This window comes from Trichechus manatus, unplaced genomic scaffold (assembly GCF_000243295.1).
Source record: "Trichechus manatus latirostris isolate Lorelei unplaced genomic scaffold, TriManLat1.0 scaffold00003, whole genome shotgun sequence".
NCBI classification, from domain to species: Eukaryota; Metazoa; Chordata; class Mammalia; order Sirenia; family Trichechidae; genus Trichechus; species Trichechus manatus.
In genome coordinates, this window is record NW_004443939.1 from 24358293 (window position 1) to 24377564 (window position 19272).

The 19272-nt window shown below is 37.0% G+C and overlaps 1 protein-coding gene across 1 annotated transcript in view; it reads left to right on the forward strand.

Annotated features, from left to right (window-relative positions):
- Window positions 1–19272, forward strand: part of MSH4 (mutS homolog 4) — a 125749-nt gene that overhangs the window by 15932 nt on the left and 90545 nt on the right. The window contains exons 2-4 of the mRNA XM_004369069.2: window positions 5981–6163; window positions 16642–16802; window positions 18952–19062. Of these exons, the coding sequence (XP_004369126.1) occupies window positions 5981–6163; window positions 16642–16802; window positions 18952–19062 (455 nt within the window). The remainder of the gene's footprint in view (window positions 1–5980; window positions 6164–16641; window positions 16803–18951; window positions 19063–19272) is intronic.

Sequence of the window (19272 nt, forward strand, 5' to 3'; positions counted from 1 at the left end):
TTCCTATTTTGTTGAGAGTTTTATCATGAATGGGTGTTGGACTTTGTCGAATGCCTTTTCTGCATCGATTGATAAGATCATGTGGTTCTTGTCTTTTGTTTTATTTATGTGATGGATTATACTGATTGTTTTTCTAATGTTGAACCATCCCTGAATACTTAGTATAAATCCCCCTTGATCATGGTGAATTATTTTTTTGATATGTTGCTGAATTATATTGGCTAGAATTTTGTTGATTTTTGCATCAATGTTCATGAGGGATATTGGTCTGTAATTTTCTTTTTTTGTGGTGTCTTTACCTGGTTTTTGTATCAGGGTTATACTGGTTTCATAGAATGAGTTTGGGAGTGTTCCATCCTTTTCTATGCTCTGAAATAGCTTTGGTAGTAGTGGTGTTAAATCTTTGAAAGTTTGGTAGTATTCTCTGGTGAAACCGTCCAGGCCAGGGTTTTTTTTGTTGGGAGTTTTTTAAAATTTTATTTTTATTTTATTGTTGTACTTTAAGTGAAAGTTTATAGTTCAAGTTAGTCTCTCATACAAAAATTTATACATACATTGTTTTGTGACCCAAGTTGCTCTCCCTCTACTGTGACAGCACACTCTTCCTTTCCACCCCAGATTTCCCATGTCCATTCAACCAGCTCCTGACCCTCTCTGCCTTCTCATCTCGCCTCTGGACAGAAGCTGCCCATTTGGTCTCATGTATCTACTTGAGCTAAGAAGCACACTCTTCACGAGTATCATTTTACATCCCATGGTCCAGTCTAATCTTTGTCTGAAGAGTTGGCCTTGAGAATGGTTTTAGTTCTGGGTTGACTGAGAGTCCACGGCCATGATTTCTGGGATTCCTTCAGTCTCAGACCGTTAAGTCTGGTCTTTTTACCAGAATTTGAGTTCTGCACCCCACTTTTCTCCTGCTCCATCAGGGACTCTCTGTTGTGTGCTCTGTCAGGGCGGTGATTGGTGTTAACCAGGCACCATCTAGTTCTTCTGGTCTCAGTCTGATGCAGTGTCAGGTTTATGTGGCCCTTTCTGTCTCTTAAGCTAATACTTTGCTTGTGACTTTGGTGTTCTTCATTCTACTTTACTCCAGGTGGCTGGAGACCAATGGATGCATCTTAGATGGCTGCTCTCTAGCTTTTAAGACCCCAGACGTCATTCACCAAAGAGATGCTTTGTAATATTTGTAATATTTCAATGCCTTAGATTCTGTTAAGGCTTGCTTTGTGGCCTAATATGTGGTCTATTCTGGAGAATGTTGCATGTACATTGGAAAAGAAAGTATACTTGGCTGCCATTGGGTGGGGTGTTCAGTATATGTCCATGAAATCAAGTTGGTTGATGGTAGCATTTAGATCTTCCGTGTCTTTATTGAGCTTCTTTCTGGATGTTCTGTCCTTCACCGAAAGTGGTGTGTTGAAGTCTCCTACTATTGTGGAGCTGTCTATCTTTCTTTCCAATGCTATTAGAGTTTGTTTTATGTATTTTGGAGCCCTGTCATTGGGTGCATAAATATTTATTATAGTTATGCCCTCCCAGTGTATTGACCCTTTAATCATTATATAGTGTCCTTCCTTATCCTTTGTGGCGGATTTTACTTTAAAGTCTACTTTTTCAGAGGTTAATATTGCCACTCCTGTTCTTTTTTGAGTGTTGTTTGCTTGATATATTTTTTCCATCCTTTGAGTTTTAGTTTGTTTGTGTCTTTAAGTCTAAGGTGTGTCTCTTATAGTCAGCATATAGACAGATCATGTTTTTTAATCCATTCTGCCACTGTCTGTCTCTTTATTGGTGTATTTAGTCCATTTACATTCAGTGTAATTATTGATAGGTATGAGTTTAGTGCTGTCATTTTGATGTCTTTTTTTGTGTGTTGTTGACAGTTTCTTTGTTCCACTTAATTTTCTGTGCTGAGTCGCATTTCTATATGTATTTTCTTTTCATCTTTTTCATTGTTGTTGCTTTTGTGTTTGCTGAGTCTTTATATTTTTCTTGTTTTTTAGTTTGACGTGTAGGATTGTTAGTTTCCTTTGTGGTTACCTTAATATTTACCCCTATTTTTCTAAGTTTTTACCAGTCGTTTATTTCTTTATATTGCCTTGACTTCCTTTCCATTTGAAAAATCTATGTCTACATTTTTAAGTCCTTCTTTTTTGTTTTAATGTTGTCATCTTTTACATATTGATATCTTTGTTTCCCTATGTTCAGTGTTTTAGCTTTGATTTATTTTTGTGACTTCCTTATCTGGGTTGATATCTAGTTGCTCTGTATGTCCTTTGTTCTTGTCTTGGGTTGTTATTAACCAGAGGACTCCCTTTAGTATTTCTTGTAATTTGGTTTGGTTTTTGCAAATTCCCTAAACTTCTGTTTATCTGGAAATGCCCGAATTTTGCCATCATATTTGAGAGACAGTTTTGCTGGATATATAGTTCTTGGCTGGCAATTTTTTTCCTTCAAGGCTTTATATATGCCATTTCATTGCCTTCTTGCCTGCATGGTTTCTGCTGAGTAGTCCGAGCTTAGTCTTATTGATTCTCCTTTGTGTATGACTTTTTGTTTATCCCTAGCTGCTCTTAAAATTCTCTCTTTATCTTTGGTTTTGGCAAGTTTGATTATATTATGTTTTGGTGACTTTCTTTTGGGGTCTACCTTATGTGGGGTTCGATGAGCGTCTTGGATAGATATCTTCTCATCTTTCACAATATCAGCGATGTTTTCTGCCAACAAATCTTCAACAATTCTCTGTTTTTTGTGTTATCCACCCCATTCTGATCCTATAATTACTTGTAGGTTATTCCTCTTGATAGAGTCCCACATAATTCTTAGGGTTTCTTCATTTTTTTAAATCTTTTTATCTGATTTTTCCTGAAATAATTTGGTGTCAAGTGCTTTGTCTTCAATCTTAGTAATTCTGACTTCCATTGCCTCAATTCTGCTCCTATGGCTTTCTGTTGAGTTGTCAAATTCTGAAATTTTATTGTTAATCTTCTGGATTTCTCATTGTTGTCTCTCTGTGGATTCTTGTAGCCCGTTAAATTTGTCATTATGCTCTCTCTAATCTTCTTAAGTTCCTCTATTGCTTGGTATGCATTTTGCAAAATCTCCTTCCTGATATGTTGAAGAGTTCTGTATATTAATGTTTTGTATTCTGCCTCCGGTAATTCCAAGAATTTCTGTTTCTGGAAAATTCCTTGATTCTTTATTTTAGGAACTTGCTGAAGCCATCATGGCCCGCCTTTTTGTGTGATTTGATATTGACTGTTATCTCCGAGCCATCAATAAGTTATTATATATTTTTTTATGTTTGCTTACTGTGTCCTAACTTCTTGTTTTGTTTTGTTTTGATATGCCCAAATAGGCTGCTCATGTAAGCTAACCCAATCACCGGTGCCCCTGCAGGTCCAACGTCCTGCCACCATGTGGCCAGAACTGCCACTGAGTATGTGTGCCCAGGAGTCTGCCCACTCCTCCCGTATGGATTCAACTCAGGTGTCCAGATAGTCAGCCACCAAGTGTGTGGTGTAGGCTCTCACCTACAGTCCTAGACAGGCATGGGTGACTGGTGTAGGCACAACAGGGGCTCACATGCTGAGGAAGGCAGTGGGCCCGATGGCTGCCCCTGAGTGTCTGGGAGGAAAGTGTGTCCCTGTTCCCTAGAGCATGTAGGTGGGTGGGTTTTGCAGCCAGACTATGAGCATGTAAGCTGTTAGCTGTAAGGACTGGGGGCACAGCTTATTCTTGGGCCCATGTTGCAGGTGATTAGGTGGCATGGGTGTCAGCACCAGTCCTCAGGCCCCTGATGTGGGTAGGTTAAGACCTTGCTTAATGGACAGAGCAGTATCAAACCTGCCACTTCACAGCTGAAACAGTTGAAGTTAGACTTCAGGTATATACCCTGTTGTACTGTGGTAATGAGGGCCTATGCTGTTAAAATGGAACCACACAAGTCCGTGCAGGGAGAAAGGCACTCAAATTCCATGGACCCCCTTGTGCCTGTGCATAGCCAAAGGAGTTGTGCCTACCCTGAGATCCTGGCTTAGGGGAGCTGGCAGATTGTTTTTACCCCTGTTTGTTAATTTGTTCCCTCTCCAAGGCCAGGAGAATGTCTCAGGGTGCGTGATGGGTCCTAGCTTTCCCAGACCCAGTGCAGAGCAGGGAGTGGGGAGGCAAGTGGGAGAGAGGTTTTTCCCGAAAGGAAGCGTTTTTTGATCCTTGTGGTAGGCCAGACGCAAGTACTTATCTTTCGCTGATCAAGGGCTACTTCTCACTGGTGCTGGATGGCTAAGTAGACTGTCTGCTGCTGGCTCTCTCCTGATGTGGAAAATGCCTCCTGAGCACCGCTGCTTTCCTTACCACACAGTACGAGCTGATCCGGCCTGAATGGCTCCCCCTCCTGCCGGGTCAGTTCTCGCAACTCCTTGCTGCTTCTGAACCATCTCTCCCTCCCCGTGCCACTCAATCTGATTCCTCAGCTTTGCCTTTAATGTTCAAGGCTCCTAGATTGTCATATATAATCGATTCACTTGTTTTTTTCGGGTGTTTTTTGTAAGAGGTGCCACCAGAAGAGTCTGATTACTCCACCATCTTGGCCCTGCCTTCAGAGGAAATAGATTTTGAAGGAAAGATAAGTTAATTTTTGGACATTTGGAAATTCTGAAGATATCTAAAGGTTTACATCCAGAATATAACTGGATATAGGCTCTAGAGTGCTGTCTTATAGAACTTTCTGTGATGAGGAAAATGTTCTGTGTCTATGCTGTCCAGTATGGTCACCACTAGCCAAATGTGGCTTTTGATCAGTTAAAATGTGGGTAGTGTGACTGAGTAACTGCATTTTTAATTAATTCTAATTAAAATAGCCATATGTGGCTGGTGGCTACTGTATCGAACAATGCAAGTCTAGAGCTGAGAATGGCTTTTACATTTTTAAGTGGTTGGAAAAAATGAAAAGAAGAATATTTTGTGATATGTGAAAATTATATAAAATTTAGATTTCAATGTCCACAAATAAATTTTTATTGCAAAATAGTCATGCTCATTCATTTACATATTGTCTCTGTCTGCTTTTGAGCTACAGTGACATAGCTGAGTAAATGTGCCAGAGAATGTATGGTCTGCAAAGCCTAAAATATTTACTGTCTGGCCTTTTACGAAAAGTTTGCCGATCCCTGGTCTACCCTATAAGACAGGAGTCAGGGCTGTATATGAAGGTTTGAGAATGGTCAGGAGATAGATTTAATAAAGACCAATAGAATAGATAAGATGCCTCAGGAGAATTTGTAATGTTAATTTGTGAGAGAAGATGAAAACTATGGAACCCTGGGAGGCCAACAGTTAAGAGGCAGACAGAGGAAGAAAGATTCTAGCCAAGGAAACTAAAAGCAAATGATTTTAGGAGAATTAAGATAGAGAGTTGTTATGGAAATCAAGGGAATAGTAGAACCCATGCTTTTTTTTTTTTAACTTCTATGTGCCAAGACACTATACTAGGCTGTTTATGTACATTCTTTCATATTTTATGATAACCCTGTAAAATAAAGAATATCATATATCAACAGGTAAGTACCTAAACAAGGAACTGAATCCAAGTCAGTCTAATTTAAAACTCTTTACTATGTCATTTGCATGGGAGGAGAGAGTTTCAATGAGAAAGTCAACAAAGGAAAAGAGGTCTATTAATTACTCTGCAAATTAAACATGTCTGATGTATTTGAAGATTAGAAGTTAATTTATGATTTTAGCAAGAGGAGTCTTGGTGAAATGAGAGAAACAAGATCTATATTAGCAAGCACTTTTTCATATATTTTAGAACAAGATTGTTTATCGATAATGTTATTAAATTAGTCATAATTTGCTGTATTTTTTAAAATCAGAATGAATTTTTATTGAAAGTAAAGATAGTATAAATTTAGGGATTAATACATCATTAATTACATAATATTTAAACTTTAAGAATTGATACTTAATTTTGCTAATTTAGGTTCATGCTTTGGAAACAGAAGATCTTATGCAGAAAATACAGCTGCATCAAATTTTACTTTTGGTACAAGCTCATCTTCTGCAAGAGACACTAATTATCCTCAAATACTAAAAACTCCATTGTCTGCTGGAAATCCCCAGAGATCAGGTTATAGAAGTTGGACACCTCAAGGGGGATATTCAGGTAAAATGAATAGAAGCTTGACCCAGATGATATTTTGAAACTCTTAAAGTTTTGTAAACTGTAAATTAGGTAGTTAGATCTATTTGATGTTATTTATAACTAATAATATGGATGATTGAAAGATAAATACATCAGTTTACCCATATTCATAATTTGGGGCTAGATTAATAAGCCTACATAGTTTCTAATATTTGTTAATAAGTGTATGTCTACGTTATTTAAGCCATTCAGGCAATAAAGCACAAGAAAGAGAAAGTTCTCCCTTTTATACGTTGTTGTTGTTGTTGTTAGGTGCTGTCCAGTCAATTCCAACTCAAGTGACCCTATGTACAACAGAACAAAATACTACCCAGTCCTGGGCCGTCCTCACAATCGTTGTTATGTTGAGCTGATTGTTGCAGCCACTGTGTTGTCAATCCATCTTCCTGAGGATGTTCCTCTCTTTTACTGACCCTCTACTTTATCAAGCATAGTATCCTTCCCCAGGGACTTGACCCTCCTGATAACATGTCTAAAGTCCATGAGACGAAGTCTTGCCACCCTCACTTCTAAGGAGCATTCTGGCTGTACTTCTTCTATTATACATGATATTTATTTAATCTAGAAGTTGATCCTTATATTATTGTTTTCTTTTTTAATCCTTCAATTTTAATTTTTAATCTTAATCTGCTAGATGTTCTTGAGGGATAAATGGATGAAATAGGTCTTCATTATATGAGTTTCTCTAAGATACGTATCTAGCAATGAAATTGCTTAGTCATAGGGTACGTGATGTATAAATTAATAAGATAATGACAGATTGTTTTTCAAAGTGGTTCTACTATGAACACTCCTACTAGCAGCATATGAGAGTTCTTACTGATCTACATACTTTCCAACAGTTGATATTGTCAGACTTCTTAATATTTAAACCAATCTAGAGAGTTGTAAAATAGTATCTTACTGTAGTTTGAATTTGAATGTTCCTGATTACTAATGAGGTTAATTATCTTTTTCTGTACTTTTTGGCTACATATCTTTCCTTTTCTGAGAAATGACTGTCTTTTCCCATTTTTTAGTTTATTTTTCTTGATTTGTGGCAATTCTTTATATATTCTGGATACTGAATCTTTTGTTGTTTATTTGTATTATTTATTTCTTCTCTAGGTTTGTGGCTTTTATTTTCCCTTTATGATGTCTTTTGATGAACAGAAGTTCTTGACACAGTTTTTAATAAATATTCTGTATCTGCTTAGAAAGAATATGGCTTTTATAGTTATGTATATATGTATGTTTATTGGGTCATTTAAAAATTATGTTGTTTAAATCTTCTGCATCACTACTGATTTTTTATCTGTTCTGTCAATTATTAGAGAAGTATGTTAAAATTTCCCATTATGATTGTGGATTTGTCTATTTCTCTTTATAGTACTGTTAATTTTTTGTTTCATATATTTTGAAGCTATTTTAGTAGGAACATAAAAATTTAGGATTGTTTTATCTTCCAGGTGAAGTAAACTTTTTCTCATTATGAAATGACCCTTTTCATCTCTAGATACTTATTGCCTTAAAATTTATTTTTTCTGCTGTTAATATAGAAACACTACTTTTGTTTTGGTTAGTGTTTATATGGTATATGTTTTTCCAGTTTTTTTTTTTTTTTAACTTCCAAACTTTCAGATAGGCAAATAGTAACAAGAGAAAATTGGCTACTTGTGCTAGGCTTCGTTCTCTGGATTCTTGTAGCTTCTTGTATCTTGGCCCAGAAATTCCTCAGAATCTTTTTCTGTCGGAACAGCGATGGCGACGGTAATCAACTGCACAACTCTTACAGAGAAGTGGGGCCAAGGAGGGTCACTCAGAGGAGTCGACCCCGGCTTCAGTCCCAGGAGTTTATTTATAGTCAGTACAGCAAGCAGTGAAGCAAATAACAGAACAAAGGGCTTTGGGTGAGTAACAATAAGTTTCGGGCAAGGGAGAATGGACTTCAGATAAACAAGCCAGTCAGTAACAAGACAATAGGTTTTGGAAAAACAAGTCATGCCTAATCTCCGTCTCATCGCTGACAAGTCTCAACAGGCCCATATGCTGAACACAACATGTTGAGACTTGTCAGCGACGAGAAAGAGATCAGTGGGCCCTTGAGGGGCCAAAGATGTCAATGGTGTACCCATATTTCAGTGGCACATAACCCCACATTTTTCCTCTCTAATACTTTTAAAAATTAAATTGGAAGTGTCAGTATGACCTCATAATATATTTTAACAGTTTTATTCAGGTATAATGAACATACAGTAAGCTGCACATATTTAAGTGGTACAAATTGAGAAGTCCACGCACACACATTCATAAAACTCTTAAATGCTTTTAAGATTTTTTGGGTTTTTTTGTAAGTTTGCTTATACTGTGTCTAGGAGTTTGTTGTCTTCGGTGGGAATATTGATTCAAATAACTTGTCCACCATTCCCAGAAGCAGAAGTCAGAATTCTTGGTCAAATTTATCAGTGTTTTCTTTTATGATTATTGCTTTTTATGTTCTGTTCAGGAACATCATCTTTGTCCTATGTTTTTTTCCCAAGAGTTGTGAAGTTTTGCTTTTCACATTGATGTTTTCAATCTACCTGGAGCTGATTTTTTTATAACATGAGGCAGAAAGTCAATTTCATTTTTTCCCTATAGAGATAATTTCTATTTCTTAAATATCCTTTATTACTGACTTGCAATGCTACCTTTTTCATTGATCATAGGCCCACATATGTATGGTTCTGCTTCTAGCTTTTTTATTTTCCATGGGTTGTTATGTCTATCTCTCTGCCAATATCATACTGTCCTTATCTTTAAAATAAGTCTTGATGTCAAGTAGGGAAATGGTACCATCCTTACCCTCCACCGGCCACCTTATTCTTCTTCACAACAGTCTTGGCTCTTCTTAGGCCGTTGCTCTTCCATATAAATTACTAGCTAGTTTATCAAGTTCCACAAAAAACAAACAAAAAAATAACATTGACATTTTGATTGGAATTACGCTTGCACTGAGTCAATAGATCCTTTTAGGGAAAATTGAAATATTGAATCTTTCTACCATGAACAAGGTATATCTCTATGTTTACTTAGATCTTATTTAGTGTTTTTCCATAAAGTTTTATAATTCTCTACATAGATGTTTTATACATTTTTATTAGATTTATTGCTATGGTACCTTATTATTTTGTGGCTATTGTACTGTCTTTAAAAAAAATTACATTTCCTAAGTGTTTATGGCTGGTATATAGAAATACCATTGATTTTTGTTTATTGATTTTTATAGTCAGCCACTTTGACACGCTGTTATTATTTCTAATAGTTTTTGGATTCCCATTTCTGTTAAGATCAAGTTCAAATATCTTGACATAGTTAATGGAGGACTGCATAATCTCACTCTAGCCAGTCTTTCCAGCATCGTCTCGTACCACTCCCTTACTTGTATTCTGCGTTTCAGTCATTCTGAACCTTTTTCCAGTACCTTAAACATTGTACCTCACCCTCAGGCCTTTGTTCATGCTATTTCCTTTGATTAGAAAACTTTTTTTCCCTAGTCTTATGGTCAGTTATTATTTATTCTTCAAATTAAGCTTAGAAAGAGGAGCCCTGGTGGCTCAGTGGTTAAGCATTTGGCTGCCACCCGATTCAAACCTACCATCTGCTCTGTGGGAGAAAGATGTGGCAGTCTGCTTCCATAAAGAGTATAGCCTTGGATACCCGATGGGGCAGTTCTACCGTGTCCTATAGGGTTGCTATGAGTTGGAATCAACTCTATAGCAACGGATTAATGGGTAAGCTTAGATGTTATTTCTTTTAGAAAATCTTCCATGACCCTTGTAAACCTAGGTTAACTGTCCCTGCTATGTGCTCCCATTTTACTAAAATTGCTATTTTAGTTAGTCTCTTCTCTGCTGGACTATAAACTTCATGAAGGCAGAGATTAGCATGTGGATCCAATTAAAAGAACCATACAATGATTTAAACAGGTACAAAGAATTGTTAAACTATTATACAATAGTAGATCTAGAATATAAGAAAACTCTTTAGGACACCTTAGGGCTGAGGGAAAGTACCCAAGGAAGGACAAATTTGGAAAGGGGTACCCCTGTGATCTCTGTCCCCAAGGCTGTGGTTCCGATCACATTGGAGACGGTGTAATTGAACTGCTACTGAATGGTTAAGCCTGCTGGTTCCCAGGCCAGAGCTGGCCTGCAGTTCCCGGGCAAACAGAAGGCAGGCAGGGTGGGTAAGTGGCAGGTGGTGGCTGGCATGTGGGTATGCAGTGGGAATGGAGGTGCCAGCGTGTGCAGATCTCCCTGTCAGGAGGACTGTGGCATCAAGAGGACTGTGGGAGACAAACTTTGGAAGAGGATGAAAGAGCAGAGGGAATCAGGACACCGGAAGGAGGCCTAGAGTGCAGGATGTTTGTACTGAAAGGGAAGTGGGAAGGTGATCACTATAAGCACCACTGATGTCCTCATACCGACACTGCTGACCCACCGTGCTGCAGCTGGAAAATGCAGTAGAGCCTCTTCATCCTGTAAGGTTCTTCCCCAGTGTCCTCTACTGAGAAAGCTTACCATCATGCTCACTTTAAAGGATAATTTCATCTGTTATTGCAGAGTTTATGAAAGAATTTCATCCATTATTGCAGAGTTTATATTGAAGGGTATATTTAGAGCTGAGAGACAATAAATTGATAACTGGCATAGTCCACTGCTTTGCTACTCAGTTTCTGTATATATTCTTCTACATATGTTTGGACTTCCTTAAAACAACTCTTAACTTTTATCTAACCAGATACATCTATCCTTTCTACAAGTGAAGAAGTTCTCACTCATCCCCGAAATGAGAAAACTCATAGTCCCAACATTCATCCATCATAGGCTATATTATCTCTAATTCAGTCATGATCCCACTAAATATTCTGTTACCTAAAGACTAAATTGTAAAGTTACCCTTCAATATGTTTTTTTTCCTTTTTTTTTTTTTCATTGTGCTTTAGGTGAAAGTTTACAGCTCCAAGTTAGTTTCTAACACAAAAATTTATACATGCATTCTTATGTGATCCTAGTTGCTATTCCTATAATGTGACTATGCCTTCCTCCTTTCCACCCTGTGTCCCATGTCCATTCAACCAGCTCCTATCCCTTTCCACCTTCTCATCTTGCCTCTGGACAGGAGCTGCTCGTGTATCTACTTGAAATACACTCTTCATGAGTATCATTTTATGTCTTATAGTCCAGTCTATTCTTTGTCTGAAGAGTTGGCTTCGGGAATGGTTTTAATTCTGAGTTAACAGAGAGTCCAGGGGCCATGTCCTCTGAGGTTCCTCCAGTCTCAGTCAGACCATTAAGTCTGGTATTTTTACTAGAATTTGAGTTCTGCACCCCACTTTTGTCCTGCTCCGTCAGGGACTTTCTGTTGTGTTCCCTATCAGGGCGGTCAGTGGTGGTAGCTGGACACCATCTAGTTCTTCTAGTCTCTGGCTGATAGAGTCTCTGGTTTAACCTTCAATGTCTTGTATAGTTTTGTTTTTTTTAAACAGAAAGTAAAGAGAAGAATAAAATGGTTAATATATGTAAATGTTGTTGTTAGTTGCCGTTGAATCAATTCCGACTCATGGTGACACCACGTGTGCAGAGTAAAACTGCTCCATGGGATGTGACCTTTCAGAAACAGATTGCCAAGAAGCAAAGGACTGTCTTCCAAGGTTCCTCTTTTGGCTAGTAGTCGAGCACTTAACTGTTTGTGTCACCCATGGACTCCTTAGTATATACAAATAAACACATGTATATAACAGGCATAGAGAAAATATGCAAAGCTACTATAGTCTTTGTTTCTGTAATAGGTCATGAAGTCATAGTTGATATCTCTGGCTTTCTTCTTTAAGTATCCATTCCATATTTCCCTACCCTCAGCCAGAAGCTTAGCTGCTCTGGGTTTTTTATCTGGTAGAGTGACCCGAACCATCATTTCTGAAGGATGTAAGTTCTCAGTCGTCGTGCCATTTTTTTGGTTGCTGTAGTTTTCCGTTGGAGCCCTGGTGGCACGGTGGTTAAGACCTTGGCTGCTAACCAGAAGGTCGGCAGTTTGAATCCACCAGCTGCTCCCTGGAAACCGTATAGGGCAGTTCTACTCTGTCCTATAGGGTTACTATGAGTCAGAATCGACTTGATGGCACCAGGTTTGGTTTGTGGTTTTGGTTTAGTTTTCCATTAACCTTTACATCGAAGTAGGAAGAGATGCTCCAGAGACTCCCTGGGTTCAGATATAGTCCTCTTTGCTTCCATTGTGTCTAGCAACATGATTTCCCTTTGGTAATCAGGATCAATAATGCAAGCCAGTAGATTAACCTCCTTTTTTTTTTTTTTGCCTGTTGGCTCAGTAGCACAAATAAGAAGCCCTAAATGTCCAGGTGGCAACCTCCCAATTCAGTAGAACTGTTGTTGTGTCACTGGTGGAACCATTACTCTCTTGGGGACAAAGATCTCTAAACCAGCAGAGCTCAAAGTTACCAGGACAGGCAGCAAAAATTCTTCAGGTGGGTTAGTAGTTGTGATAGTGAGAGGAGCCACTCCCATTTCCACCCCTTGTTTCCCAGACTTGTGTATTCTGGCAATGGTCAGTCATCTGGCTAGCATCATTTAATGGTCTCTCATTCAAAACATAAACCACATCCTGTAAGATACAGCCCCATGTTTTCAGGGTGTTGTTTCCTATTTGGCTTCATAACTGAGTCTTCAGTAAGCCATTCCATCTTTCATTTAGGCCAGCCACTTCTAGATGATGGAGTATATGGTAAAACCAGTCAATTCCATGGGCATGAGCTCACTGATATACTTCCACAGACACAATACTGTGTGGAATGCCATGATAATTGAAAAGGCATTCTGTGAGTTCACAGATGGTAATTGTGGCAGAAGCATTATGTACAGGGAGGGAAATCCATATCTAGAATATGTGTCTATAGCAGTGAGGACAAGTGTTTACCCCCTCCATGGTGAGATCATGTAATCAGCCTGCCACCAAGTGGCAGACTGGTTCACCTGAGAAATGGTGCCATACTAAGGACACAACCTGCTACTGGCAGGTTATGCACTCAGCAGTAGTGTAGCCAGCTCAGCCTTGGTAAGGGGAATTCCATGTTTTTGAGCCCATGCAAGGCCTCCCTTCCTGCCTCTATGGATACTTTATTCATGCATCCATTGAGGAAGCGCTGAGGCAACTGGGGAAAGAAACTGACTGATATCACAGAGCACATTATTTTGTCCAAATAATTATAGTCTTCTCTATAATGGATACCCTTTGGTGAGATTCACATGGGACACAAATGTTTTCACAGTTTTCAATAGGTCCATTCTGAAAGGTCCATCCAGATAGCTCATCCCCAAATTTCCACGTCACCAGTCTTCCAATCCAGTTTCTTCTGAGTTTCTGACCATTCAGCTAAACTATTAGCAATGGCCCATGAGCAAGTATAGATCTGTATTTCTGGCCATCGTTTACTTCAGACATGGTGGGCAGTCAAATTTACTGCTCCAAGTTTTTCCCAGGTGAAATATCAAAATGAACAAAAACTAAAAAGATTAGAAGAAAATAGTAATGAATATCAAATATCTCAAATATAATGGAGGAGGAGTTTCTTAGCAGAAAATCAATGGAAGAAATTATAAAGGAGAAGATTGTTTATACAAAAATAGAAATCTCTGGGATAGCAAAAAAAATTAAGATTGGTAGCAAATATAAATTACTGTCATTGATTTATGAAGTTATCATAAAAACAGATTGAAAAACATTAAGACCCAATAAAAATTGTATAAAAAAGATATAAACAGACAACTGTCACAGGAGAAAATATAGATAACAACTGGATATGTGAAGGAACCCTGGTGGTGCAGTAGTTAAGAGCTAGGCTGCTAACCAAAAGGTCAGCAGTTCGAATCTATCAGCTGCTCCTTGGAAACCCAGTGTGGCAGTTCTACTGTGTCCTATAGGGTTGCTATGAGTCTGAACTGACTTGATGGCAGTAAGTTTTTTTGGTTTGGATATGTGAAATGATGTTTGATTTTGATAGTAACTGAAAAAAAAAAAAAAAAAAAAAACACATTTAAGCACCAGTCCATTAAGTTAGCAATAATAATAATAATAATAGTAATATGTTTTAGAAGAGCATCATGGTGAGGATACAATAAGCTTGGCCTTTCTCATATGCTGCAAATGGAACAAAAATTGGTGCAAAATTTCTTAAAAGAAATTTGGAAATATATATTGAGATCCTTAAAAAATAGTGATTCCCTTTTGCTCTAGTAATTTGACTCCTAAGGATTCATTTTAAGGAAATAATCTGAAATCCACAAAAAAGTTATGTGCAATATGTTCATTACAATATTATTTATGATAGAGAGTTAACTGTAAATGTTCCTTTAGAAGTTTAGGGGAGATATGTTCTGAGTGTACTGAATTTCTACTGCAAGTTGGTATTTATTTTCCAGTTAAAAATAGGAAGAACAGCTCTATTGCAGTTATGACACAGTTTAAACTGACTTCTATAGACCTAATGTAAACTTAATCATCATTTATAACATTGCTTTCATGGGGAAAAGCTTCTGAGATCTAAACAACAATAGATTTTTAAATGAACTCTGAAGTTGACTACTGACTCAGCATAAATGGATAGGTATTTTTATAGACATTATAATAAAAGAACATAAGAGAAAAAAGGAATCTGGGTCGGGGTGAAAGGAGAGGGGGAATGAGATGAATTTATTTTGATTTTTTCCCCGTACAAAAATTTATACATAGTTATGTGACCCTAATTGCTCTCGCCATACTGTGACAGCACACTCCTCCTTTCCACCTGATTCCCCATACCCATTCAACCAGCTCCTAACCCTCTCTGCCTTCCCATCTCACCTCCGGACAGAAGCTGCCCGTTTAGTCTCTTGTATCTACTTGAGCTAAGAGGCACACTCCTCACGAGTATCACTTTATATCCCACAGTCCAGTCCAATCCCTGTCTGAAGAGTTGGCCTCGGAAATTCTTTTAGTTTTGGCCTGATAGAGAATACTGGAGCCATGCTTTCTGGGGTTCCTCTGGTCTCAGTCAGACCATTAAGTCTGGTCTTCTTACTAGAATTTGAGTTCTGCATCCCACCTTTCTTCTGCTCTATCTGGGACTCTGTTGTGTTCCCTGTCAGGGTGATCATTGGTGGTAGCCGGGCACCATCTAGTTCTTCTGGTCTAAGGCTGATGAAGTCTCTGGTTTATGTGGCCCTTTCTGTCTCTTGGGCTAATACTTTTCTTGTGTCCATGTTGTTCTTCATTCTCCTTTACTCCAGGTGGTTGGGACCAATTGATGCATCTTAGATGGCCGCTTGCAAGCTTTTAAGACCCCAGACACCACTCACCAAAGTAGGATGCAGAACATTTAAAGAGATGAATTTATAGAGTGACAAGGGAATAAAACATAATTTTACTTCTTTGAAAGTAGAATTTAAAATATTTTTCAGTCTGACTTTTTTTTAAACCAGGAATAATGTTCTTTATTTAAACAACTTCATATTATTTACAAAATACTTCTACTTTATCGTATTCCATTCTCATAACAACCTTATGAAATAGGTCCTGGTTTTTCCAGTTTACAGTGAAGAAATGGAAGCTTTAGAAAGGTTGAACAACTTACCTGAACATCCGTAGCTTGTAAAGCACAGATCTCAAAATTAGTGGTTATGTAGTGGTTAAGAGCACTGGCTTGGAACCAGGCTGTTTGGGTGGAAATTCTGGCTCTACCAGGCCCATTCTTACCTCAGTCTTCTTATTAGTAAATGGGGGAAAAATAGTATTTATCTGATAGGATTTTTGTGACAATTAAATGAGTTAATCTAAGTAAAGAATTTAGAACATTCTTGGTATGTAGTAAGCATTTAATAAGTGTTGGTTATTTTGTTATAATTTTTATTTCCACTTTACAGTGGTATCTCATAATTAGAATTTATAGTTGTATAATGTTTTGTTTTTTATAAAATGCATTCATCTATATTATCCCATTTGATTCTTCCAGCCAGCTCTTTAGTTAGGCAGGGAAGTTATTTTATTACATTTTTGTGATTTATTATTATATTATGAAAAAATCTGCCCAAATTCAAATAGCTTTTAAATGAGAGTAAGGTAAATAATCTAGATTTTCTGCTCTCAAGTTCAGTGTTCCTTTTATGATTCCATTCCAGTAAAAATAAGACAATGTATAATTTATTAATTTTAACTTTAAACTTAAGTTTTGGTGAAATACTTTGACAATTAACATTTTTATTTTTTCTGGATAATGAAAAGTTCTTTTCTGAGAAGAAAAAGAGTTATTTCCTTGGTTATTAATAGGCATGTCCTAGAGAGTTGGTGCTTTGAGATCTTATGAGAAAGAACTAGAAATTATTATTATTAATTTTTTTACGTTTTCTTTATTTGAAAAATTTTAATAGCTACATCCTCATCTGCAGTTTCTGCACACTCCCCATCAGTTATTGTAGCTGTTGTAGAAGGGAGAGGACTCGCCAGAGGTGAAATAGGAATGGCAAGTATTGATTTAAAAAACCCACAGATTATACTCTCCCAGTTTGCAGACAATACAACATATACAAAGGTAAGTGTTTATAATCTTAGAAAATGGTTGATCTAGTGTATGCAGATTTTCAAGTCAGTGCTTTCCTAATTAATGTACTTTTTTGGTAGAATAAAGGTTATTCACCATCGCTCCAATGTACATTACTCTAAAATAAAATTGTTTTACATGTGATTTTTAATTTTAAAATACATTTTGTCCAAAAAAGAATGTTTTTTGCTGTTACTTTAACAACCCCAATGTTACTATTAAAATTAGTTTCTGAAATTAATATCTTCAAATTTATAATTCCTGGCCTCATTCCAAAAGTAATATAAATGAGGATGTTAACTCCTGACAGTTGTCTCAATGAACTGTATTTGAATTTTATTTTCCAGGGTTAAGGGAAGCTAACATCTTAGATCAGTCTTAATTTAGTCTCTTTACTTCTTGTTTTCACGTCTTATCTTGCCTTCACGTCTTATGTTGTCTTCATTTCATATCACTCTTTGTTAATTTGGGCCACTGGCCTATCATCCTGGGAATTTGTGTGACCTACCTGATAAGAGTAGTCTACCCCAATCTCTTTAAATTTTAAAAAGTTATTTAACTCTATTACTACTATTAAAAAATTATGCTTTCTTTTTAATAAGAAATTTTTTTATTGTACCTTAGATGAAAGTTTACAGAATAAACTAGCTTTTCATTAAACAGTTAGTACACGTATTGTTTTACGACATTGGTTAACAACCCCAAGACATGTCAACACTCTTCCTTCTTGACCTTGGGTTCCCTATTACCAGCTTTCCTGTCCCCTCCTGCCTTCTAGTCCTTGTGCCTGGACTTGCGTGCTCCTTTAGTCTCGTTTTGTTTTATGGGCCTGTCTAATGTTTGGCTGAAGGGTAAACCTCAGAAGTGACTTCATTACTGAGCTAAAAGGGTGTCCGGGGGCCCTACTCTCAGGGTTTCTCCAGTCTCTGTTAGGCCAGTAAGTCTGGTCTTTTTTTGTGAGTTAGAATCCTGTCCTCCATTTTTCTCTAGCTCTATCTGGGACCCTCTATTGTAATCCCTGTCAGAGCAGTCAGTGGTGGTAGCTGGACACCAGCTAGTTGTACTAGATTCAGTCTGGTGGAGGCTGTGGTAGCTGTGGTCCATTAGTCCTTTGGACTAATCTTTCCCTTGTATCTTTAGTTTTCTTCTCCCTTGCTCCTGAAGGGGTAGAACCGGTGGAGTATCTTAGATGGCCACTCACAGGCTTTTAAGACCCCAGACGCTACTCACCAAAGTAGAACATAGAACATTTTCTTTGTAAACTATGTTATGCCAGTTGAGCTAGATGTTCCCCGAGATCATGGTCCCCATAGCCCTCCGCCCAGCAATTCAGTCCCTCAGGGAGTTTGGATGTGTCTGTGGAGCTTCCATGACCTTGCCTTGAATTATGCTTATTTTTAATGTTTAATCATTCTTTCTTTCTTTCTCCAGTATCTCCTAAGTACCTAGGTCTTTTTTTTCTAACTAATAATTAATTTTTAAATATTCCTAACAACTTAAATGATATTAGTACTCTATACTAATGTCATTTCTGGGTATTTCACACTTTTATGCAATTTTAAAAGAACAGAAAGTTTTTTAAAAACAGAAATGTTAGGCAAATTGATTAAAAATTTTTGTGCCTAGAGTAGTTCTAAGAAATGCACCTCATATGTGAGAAACATAAGGCATAAGGCAGACGTTTCTCATCTGTGTTTCTGTACTCTCAATTACAACCTGTATTTAGTATTGCTATACTGATTATATCACCATAGTTATGCTATTGTCTTTATATTTTTTCACAGAAATGGGTAAAATACTGAATAGAAAAATTTATTTAAAAAAATCTTATATTAGCAGTATACATTTAAGAATTTCAAATAAACTTTTGGGCTTAGAGCTATTTCAAACTAATTGTGAATAAAATATAGCCTATGTTTATGATAATGTTTTATATTTTAATTTATAGGATATATGTTTAATATATCACCATTAGAAACATGTTTTTGATTGAAATATATAACTACAACAGTTGTAATTTTGTGCATTTATGAATTAATTTTAAGTACTTATCTTTTAAAGCCTCTGAAAAATATGAAGCTTTGTTTTAGAGGACATCCTAGGCTTACATTTAAGAAATTGTTTATTTAAACTATTTCAGGTGATCACTAAACTCAAAATTTTATCACCTTTGGAAATAATAATGTCAAATACTGCCTGTGTTGTGGGGAATTCAACCAAGTTGTTTACTCTGATCACAGAAAATTTCAAGGTAATTAATTTTTATTTTCATTAATAGCTTTTAAGAGCTTCCTTTATTTATGATCTATTTTGTAATATCATGAAGAACAATTTTATTAACTTCATATTTAGCCTAAAGTTATTACTGAATACAAGTCCTAATCAAAGGAACTGCATATTAATACAGATAATAATAGTGTCAGGAAATCCACTTATTTAAGTTAGCACTCTTGATCTACTT